Source organism: Vanessa atalanta, chromosome 27 (assembly GCF_905147765.1).
Source record: "Vanessa atalanta chromosome 27, ilVanAtal1.2, whole genome shotgun sequence".
NCBI lineage: Eukaryota > Metazoa > Arthropoda > Insecta > Lepidoptera > Nymphalidae > Vanessa > Vanessa atalanta.
In genome coordinates this window covers 5050251-5059786 of record NC_061897.1, presented here as the reverse complement: position 1 = coordinate 5059786, position 9536 = coordinate 5050251, and the positions used below count along the sequence as shown (strand labels likewise).

Here is a 9536-nt window from a genome sequence, read left to right as displayed (position 1 = left end):
AGATTTAAAAATTATTTAACGCTATTAATAAAAAAGACATCATTTTTATTTTAATGTTACCTTGCTGAATGGCGTTTCATTTTGGTGCGAATTATGTTTCTATTTATTTAATCTGGAATAGAAACGTTTAAACAATTAAATAAAACAAATGAATGGTACTATAGTTTTATTTGAAGAAACCAGTATATTATACACTTTCAGGTTATGTTAACATTATCAAAAATTGTATTATGGAAGCACAGGAATGTTGTCTAAAAAATAAGTCTTGGTAAGTCCTATCCAAATTAAATTGCAACGATATTATTAGTTGCAAAATGCTTGCGGAGCAGAGCACGAAGATGTGTTATGTCATAATGGACCCTCGAATCGCCTCCGATTATTTCAGTGACCACGAATAATAATCCTGATTTTCGTAGAACCGAGAAAGTACTACCTCTGGAAAAAGCTTCTTTAAGTTTTTTTTAACGTAATCAGTACTAGTCCAGAGTTTGTAAGGTGACAGGTTTTTTTTTTATTTCATTCTCACCTTGTAACGGAATACAGAATACACCAGTGTACAAACATTGTCCCTTGAAACGAATCGAACATTAGCTTAACATAAACTTGATTTATTTGCAATAAGACTTAACAACATTAAAAATCAACATAAGGTGCAGTCTGCGACCTAATTACCAACAGTATCTTGCTTCCTTCTTTTATTAAGATTTGAATATTTACGAGCATGTTTATAAATATTGTTTGTCTACTTCCAACAACACTGATTGACATTTGAAAGTAAATAAAACATTATTTAACTATTCACCCCTTAAAAAACATTTATTGGTCAACCAAATACAATTCATAGCCCTGATAAAGTCTTTGGTAACAATTTTAGGCACTTCTTTAGGCTTATCGATAACTAATATAGACCATAATAGCAGTAAAATTGTGCTATTAACCTTTATATAAAAACTTCTTTTTATTTTTTATCTGTAATAATCATTCCTTACTATAAAAAGTTGACTTAAAATTAATCCGCTTATTTTATCTAAGGCACTTATATTTTGATCCTAAATTCTGAGACTCCTGAATGAAAAGTTTATATAAAAATAATAACAGACGCTTAAAGAGGGTGAATGAGAGCTACTATACCCTGTTCAAGTTAGCTTGATCTTTTTGACAGACGGGCTAGTGATGAGAAACAGAAAATATAAATTTATTTTTCTAAAAAGAGTTATACTAGCTAAAGAGACCCCAACAAAAAGGACCCCCGTTCGTAACAATAACTTAACAATGATCTTAATAAGGATTTTTGTAATCGATATTTGTAGCAGTTACTGCCTGTTATTCCTGTCCCTACCGTCCGACCGATGTAACATTGTACAAGCGTTTATTATTTTCAGTGTTTCTATTTAAATTTTACTTTGAAGCAATAATATATAAAAGAAAAAGTCTTAAAATTTAATTGTATTTTTTTAAATATTTTTCCAATTTTTAAAATCATTAAATTAAGAAAATAACATGTTCGCCATTGCAGAATTATGTCGATCAGAAAAATTTACATCTGTCAAAAAGATCAAGCACTATCTTGTACAGGGTAATACATGTAACTTCGTCTAGGCTGTCTATGTTGCCAGTTTGTATGGTACTTTGCTCTACCAGAAAGCTACTAGCATCGATAGCTGATGACGTTTGTGTCGAAATATTATGATATGGAATTCAGATTCCTTTGTAACTGTTGTTAGTTCTTGCAATGTCTTACTACACTCAAATGTGTTATAGCACAAGTATTACTTTGCCATAGAATCCCATCAGCCAGCGCTTGGTTTATTATCACCAGATATATCGTAGCCATGATATTCAATATATAAAACTACCTATGTCACCACTGCGTTATATGCACATCACAGATAATTTAATTGACATTGGATGAGAAAACAAGTTCCTATTAAATTCATGAGTATACCAAACATATTAACTGAGACAAATAAGAACAGAACATTCACTGAGATACACTTAAAAACTACCGTTTATATAAAAATATTTAGCATAATTATGAAATATTTAACTAAAGAATTATATTTCTTTTTTTGCCGGAAATTAACATCGGCGCTTACAATAAACAGTTAAAAATTAAATTCATTTTTTCGTTAATATATATAAATTTTAAGACACTATTATAAAATTTGTTTTGCCGACCCTACATAACGACTAACATAGGTCAATGACCTCATAGTATATCAAAATGTGGTTCTTTTTCTAATTTACATCACTTGCAAGTTTATGCCAATGGTTAGAACGCGTACATCTTAACGGATGATTGCTGGTTCAAACCCAGGCAAGCACCACTGAATTAATGTGCTTAATTTGTGTTTATAATTCATTTGCATCGTATGTGTGTAATTTCAACGAAATTCTACCTCATATAAATCCATCAATGCACATTGGAGTTGCGTGGTGGAATATGCTCCCCCTTAAATAACCTTCTCGTCACATGCTATGGAGGTAAGCAGGCAAGGCAAAGGCAAAAGATGTGAAAATGTGTTTGAAATTGTTCATGCGAACCTTTGTGGGCCGATGGAACAGGTTTCTTTGGATCAAGCGTGTTATTTTTTGCTTTTTGTTGACAACTTCAATAGAATGGCTTTTGTCTTGTGTTGTATTGTGAGCAACTGCAAACCATGAAGGAAGAGTTCTTCCTCTAAGCTAAGCTAAGCTGCTAAACAACCGAGATTGGTCAATCGCTCTAGGCCACTGCTGCTTTACGACAACGCAAGACCACACACCACTCACCGCTAAGTTAGATGAGCTACAATTGGAATATCTGCGACATCCACCGACCTCCCCGGACCTTGCTCCAACAGATTACCATTTTTCAAGGAAAAAAAAAATAAACTCAGATGCGGCAGTCCAAATTGCCTTCAAAGAGTTTATTGATTCTCGCCCGCATGGTTATTTTAGTAAAGGGATCACTAAACTACCTATGAGATGCCAAAGTCTTCTGAAAATTAATTATATTTTACAAAAAAAAAAAACTTTATATTCCTCCCGTTCAAAACGTCAATTGTGTAATTAATTGTGCCTTAAAATTATGTAAGGACCAAATTATTACGTTTGCGTAAAGATCATTTTCGCATAAGAAATAAATAAAGATTGATAAAGTCGGATGTGATCGGTTTTACGAAATTCGCCGGTCATTAAATCTAGCATCTAAATACATAACCCAGGCTACACAAATCTAGCAGACTTCCTCTGAGGCCTTTCGTTTATAAACTCTGAAATAGTAATCAATATCGCCCTCTGTTTGTCTCTCCTTTTGTATCCCCTCTTCATCAACCAATTGGAACATCTGTTCATCGATGTTGGGGAAAAAAGTATCACATTTGAAAGTTTTTTGGATTTCTGTTAAGTATATTTTATCACAGTTTTCATGTTCCATGGCCGCCTGGAAATAAAGAAAGCATTTAATGTTATTATTATTTTGATGTCTCTCTTCATATAGAACTCTAATGTCTAGTGGTTAGAATAAAAGTTATTGTTCAGTTCGCAGAATTTACAATAACTTATTTAAAGTAGTTTAAGGTACTTCTTATCACATCAGCTATCTGCTTGTGAAAGCCCCTCAAAATTGATCCAGTCATTCCAGAGATTAGTCGGAACAAACAGACATACAGACAAAAATTGTAAAAAATGATATTTTGGTGGTGGTGATGAAAAGGCGGCTATTTTAATTTTACAAACAGACATTCCAATATTATATGCATAGAATATTATCACTATGAATAGCTTTACGCTTTAAAAATAATAAGCTAGTACTCAATTTAAATATAAACCTATCTCAAACTCTCATACACGCAATTCTTCCACACAAAAGAAACACACACACACTCAGTATATTCACAAAAACATAGACAGGAAACCTCAAGACATTCAAGTGCAAAAGTATATAAAAGATGGACTACTAGAAATGTGGTTTTGGAGAAAAATAATGAACAGAGAATTGATAGAACTGTACCATGTTACAAAAATAAATAACTCACTTTGTATACAAACGATCCTCCTATAACCCATGTTGATTCAATATCTTCCCGACCGTTTATATAGCTGATAGCTTCATCCAGCCCCGGCAGAACTACTACATCATTCGGTGCCTGAAAAGAAAAGCAACATATGTCATTTAGGTTGGCAGACTGGCAATGTGCGACCTGAGGGTAACAGATCACTACTATATAGAAATTGGTAATATAATTATTATTATTCAATTCTGAAATCATTATATCAATGCACCACAAACCTTGGGAATTAAGGTGTTATGTCTCTTGGGCCTGTAGTTATACTGGCTCTTCAACTCTTCAAACGAGAAACATGACTAAATATATATATTTGGTGCTAGTATATATCGTGAGTACCTTCCCAGGATGGCTTGCATAAACCTTTACCAGCACATCTTGTATCTCACTGTAATAAAAGGTCACTACTCCAAAATGATGATAACCCAAGCAGGCACCACTGAATTTTCATGTGCTTAATTTGTGTTTATAATTCATCTCGTGCTCGGCGGTGAAGGAAAACATCGTGAGGAAACCTGCATGTGTCTAATTTCAACGAAATTCTGCCACATGTGTATTCCGCCAACCCGCATTGGAGCAACGTGGTGGAATATGCTCCAAACCTTCTCCTCAAAGGGAGAGGAGGTCTTTAGCCCAGCAGTGGGAAAATTTACAGGCTGCTAATGCTAAAAAAAAACTCCAAAATCCACATTTTGGCAGATATCTATCAGCATAGTGGAATAAACTCCAAACTTGAGTGCTGTTATTTTTTCTACTTATTGCTTACTAGTTAAGAGCAAATAAAATAAATGTCTAGATTTAAAATTAAAGATAAAATAAAACTCTTACTTCTTTCTTAACAGTATCCACTTGTCGAGTTAAAACAATATTGACTCTATTGTTCAACGGACGATACTTTCCCGGTATAGAATCCCAAGTCTTTCGTCCCATTATAACTGCGTTAATCTTTGTTGAGTCCTTCACTTTGGTAGTCATTGAGTAGAAATAAACCATTTCTTTTCTGTAAATAAAAACAAATTACCAAATTTAAATATTTTTATTATATAAATTAACTTGCAAGAACAATCAGATATTGTAAGGTATGAGTCAGCCAGTTAAGGCACAGTAACATGGAATTAAAAAAAAAAAAAACTTTACAGATAATGATGTCCATGGGCGGTGGTAATCACTTTCTATCAGGTGAGCCTCCTGCTCGTTTGCCCCCTATAACATAAAAAAAAAGTATAGTTGGCATTTAATTGGCACTTTCAAAGCTAATGCCACTTGTGGATAACAGATAGGTATATTTCCTAGTATCAGTAAAATAGTTACTAATTGTTGTTCATTGAAATTTCTTTCATATTGAATTATATCTATACTAATATTATAAAAACAGAGGTAACTCTTGTCTGTCTGTCAAACCACTGAACACAATTTGATGAAATTTGTCATAAAGCAAGCTTGAATACCAATGAAGGATATAGTCTACTTTTTATGCCTGATGAGCAATCACAAAAATATGAGGGAAGCCACAAGCAACAACTATATCTGTGAAAAAATTATTTTCTCTTCCCATATATTTATTTTTTAATGTAGGTACGTAAACAGTCAACTTCACATGTATCAAACACTTATAGATAAAATGTACTTAAGATTATTTTTGTTAATTGATATGAGTACCAATTATAAATATAAACAGCATTTACAGCACTTATTATATAGCTATTCTATAAATATGACTCTCAAAAGCCTAGTTAAGTACTAAAAAAATATACTAATAACTTTACTAAGTCCCACGCTACCTGTATGTGAAATTTTATAACGATTGGTTTAGTTACTTATTGATGTAGTTACAAACAGACTGATAGATTCCAGGAGTGCCAGCTCGTCTGGGTAGGCACCACACACAATCAGATATTCTACCACTAGAGCTCAGTATTGTTGCGTTCAAGTTTGAAGGGTGAGTGAGTTAATGTAACTACAGGCACAATGGACATAACATCTTAGTTCCCAAGATTGGTGGTGCATTGTCTATGGATGGTGGAGACCACTTACCATCAGATGGCCTATTTGCTCATCTGCTTACCTATAACATAAAAAAAAAGATTTGCTATGATATTTATAATATTTATCAATTGTCTGATTAATTTCTTTCTCTGTAATAAAATCTTAATTTATTTTCTTACAAAGCACAAACATATATTACTACTGTTTGGAGGCTTCAAGCAATCTTCAAGGGTGCAGAGAGCGAGGGTAGTGACATGGGAGTACTACACTTCAAATTTCAAGTAACTCTATCGATTATCATGAAATTATACACAAATGTGGTACCTGACATTACGGCCAGACGAAACTAGTCCCTAATTCGTTTTCTTAGTAACTGATTCTTTAGTAGAAAAAGTTCTTTATTCAAGTAGGCTTTCATGAGCACCCATGCATCAAAATATTACAGGATTAAATTGAACAAATTAAAATATACATATGTTTAGTCAACGGGTAAGAAGGCGAGCTGGTACTGTATTTCTAAAATAATTGCCTGTCCAACCGTAGATTGCTTGTTTTATTTAAAAAAACTAAACTAAAATGTGTTTTGAAAATATCCATTTTATATTTAAATACTTGACGTAAACTGTTTTCCACATCTCTGTTAAATATTAAGAATAACCTTAAAACTATATTATTTTTGATAAACAAGAGATTTAGAGTTACGTAAAATTTATGTTCAACGTGAATTTTTTTATCAATAATAAATTTCAAACTAGAAATCTAATTGTTTGTGTGCAAATCAGTTTTTTTTTTAATACATTAATACGTACTTTAATCTCCAAGGCAGTGTTCCATTAGCACCGATACCCATGTTTTGACACGCCGCAGCAATAATATTTAATGAAACTTTAGACATAATTATTTAAATATTAGTCAGTTAGCAGATTTTTATATGCAAAAGTATTTTATGAATAAATTTAACCTATGATCGGTATTCAAATTTGAAAGACGATGCAAATTCAAAATTGTAAACAATAAAAGAGATGTCCAATTGTCCAATAATAATTATCGATATATTGATATTTACTTCAAGTTACAATATATCGATTTAACAGTATTTGAAAAAAATATATCAATTCATTATTATAAAAATGAGTAACTGCTAAATACCGAAAAATCATAATATGTTTTAGTTAAGTATAGAATATGCTTAACAATTTTTTTGATCACATCACGATATGTTTTATCATTACTTACAACAAGCACACCAGCAAGCTTATTGGTTATAAAGAAGCAATACGTAAAAAAACTCGCTGTCATTCTTACATCGACCACTGCTTTAAAATCATATAATGGCCCTTGGTTTTAATACAAATACCTAAAAATGCAATACAAAATAATTAACAAGGTAATTTTTAAATAAAAAAAAATACCTAATATATCTTTTTGTTTAATTTTTAAAGCGGCTTTTTTTTTTAAATAAGTAATTTTATTAGCTTGGTGGAAAAATAAATAAGCAGAACCCTTGGTATAAGAATAATTTTTTTTCGATAATTATTTATATGGTTAAAAGTCGATATATATACATCCCTACAGCAATAACTGTCATTCATAGCAAATAACTATAAATCTGTGTTGCCGTTTTCTAAAGCTTACAATGAAAACATGAACTTTATCGTATCAACAGTGTAAAGGTTAGTTTTGTTGTTTGTTCCATTTCATTTTTACCTAAAGATTTACTAATCAACTTGCATATTCAGTTTTTCAGTTTTATTACTTTTACTATAGACTGTCTAGTAAGTTAATAAGATAAAGTAATTAATGCATAAATTAAAAAAAAAAAGATCTTTTGCTTATATGCGACGTTTTATATATATGTCTTAAATATCTAAATAAAATAAATTTCAATTTTCGTTCAGTTCGGTTGTCATTTAAATTACTGGATTCATTTGGATGAATTCTTTTGATTTAAATTTTCTATTATGTTTTGATAAAACACAAAACAACTGCGCAGGTTGAACGCATTCTCTTAGAAATAAGTACCTACCAATTACGATAAATTTTAATGTATGTATTCGTATAATATGAAAGGTAATATTATTAAGAATCTTCCACCAGCTCTTGATTCTTACCACTTGTGTCCAATAAACACTTTAAATGTGATCGTCTCCGATTTTCCTAGTAAATGAAAGTAGTTCAAGCGCCACTGACATATTATATGTTTTATTTATGTTTATAATTGGTTTCTGGTTCCGCGGTGAAGTTGATTAAATATGGCGTATGCATTTTTGCACAGCTGGTAACTTAATCTGGTGCGAAGATCATATCTGGTTTAATAAAGAGCCTGGCCTACTATTTGGTAGAACTTTGTGCTAGCCTGTGTGGTAAAACAAACTCATTATATATTCCATTGCCAAGCAACAATTCTTAGTAGTGTTGTGTTTCGGTTTGAAGTGAGTTCTCCAGTGTAATACAAGGCACATGTTTTCAAAGTTGATGGTCCATTGGCGATGTAAGGATTAGTTAATATTTCTCAAGGCGTCAAGGTGACTTACCATCAGGTAGCCCGTATGCTCGTCCATGTTATATGTGTTGTATGTTTGAATAGGTGATGGCATACAATTTTAGACATAGGTTGGCGAACTGGCAAATGGACCATAGGATGGTCACCATAGGTCTTGGGGATTGGCACCGTAAAAAAAATTAATCATTCCTTATATTGTTAATTTGCTCGGTGCGAATGCCTTAGGAATTAAGATTATGTCCCATGTCCCTGTAGTTGCTCTGGCTCAATTACCTTTCAAACCAAAACACAATTATACTAAACTTGGCGGTTGACTATGTGATGAATGGGTAGGACCTACCGAGACGTGCTGGCATAAAACCGTACCACCACCTTCGTGATAGGGTATTCTATTCTATCTGAAATAGTACATCAAAATGTTCATTTTCCTAATAAAAGCCACAAAGAAAACATATTTGGGTACAATAAGCACGCTTTCTTGCCATAAAAATAAATTAAATTTTAAACCTTTATCTCGCAAAAACGCTGTCAGTCATTTTGGTGACGTCACATTGATGAAAACAACAATACACGTGCGACACTCATTCAACGTTAACAGTTATAAATATTTGGTGCTTTTTGGGAAAATAATGGATTACAATCGGTATCGTTGGGGTGCATGTCTAGCTCTACAAATATAAGCATCAAAATTCTAGAAAACTTGTTTATCACTGTGCCAGATGATATACATTACATTTACATTACATTAGCAGCCTGTAAATTTCCCACTGTTGGGCTAAGGCTTCCTCTCCCTTTGAGGACAAGGCTTGCAGCATATTCAAGTGGAGCTCGATATTTTGACATTATCTACGAATGTTTTGTTCACGAGAAAATGCTAATCTGGCCCTTATTGTCTTGCTGTTTGGTGGAAGAATTTATGTTGATGGGTTCGCTCTAGGTTGGTGTATTAACAATTAAGGGATTTTTAGCTACCTAGAGCTAGCAGAAACCCCTACCAA

The 9536-nt window shown here is 32.5% G+C and overlaps 1 protein-coding gene across 1 annotated transcript; it reads right to left on the bottom strand.

Moving 5' to 3' along the window:
- Positions 1 to 1479: 1479 nt before the first annotated feature.
- LOC125074202 (dihydrofolate reductase) lies at positions 1480 to 7039 on the bottom strand. The gene is made up of 4 exons (XM_047685452.1): positions 6845 to 7039; positions 4878 to 5049; positions 4020 to 4130; positions 1480 to 3424 (listed from the first exon to the last, which is right to left on the bottom strand). The coding sequence occupies exons 1-4, from the start codon at positions 6928 to 6930 to the stop codon at positions 3218 to 3220; spliced, it is 576 nt and encodes a 191-aa protein (XP_047541408.1). The 5' UTR covers positions 6931 to 7039; the 3' UTR covers positions 1480 to 3217.
- Positions 7040 to 9536: the final 2497 nt, after the last annotated feature.

Excerpts from the sequence above, each read along its gene's own strand:
- LOC125074202 (XM_047685452.1), bottom strand. The coding sequence starts at position 6,930 with ATGTCTAAAGTTTCATTAAATATTATTGCTGCGGCGTGTCAAAACATG. Across the intron at positions 5,050-6,844 it reads ACACTGCCTTGGAGATTAAA|AAAAGAAATGGTTTATTTCT; the intron begins GTACGTATTAAT and ends TTTTATTTACAG. Across the intron at positions 3,425-4,019 it reads GAGGATCGTTTGTATACAAA|GCGGCCATGGAACATGAAAA; the intron begins GTGAGTTATTTA and ends CTTTATTTCCAG.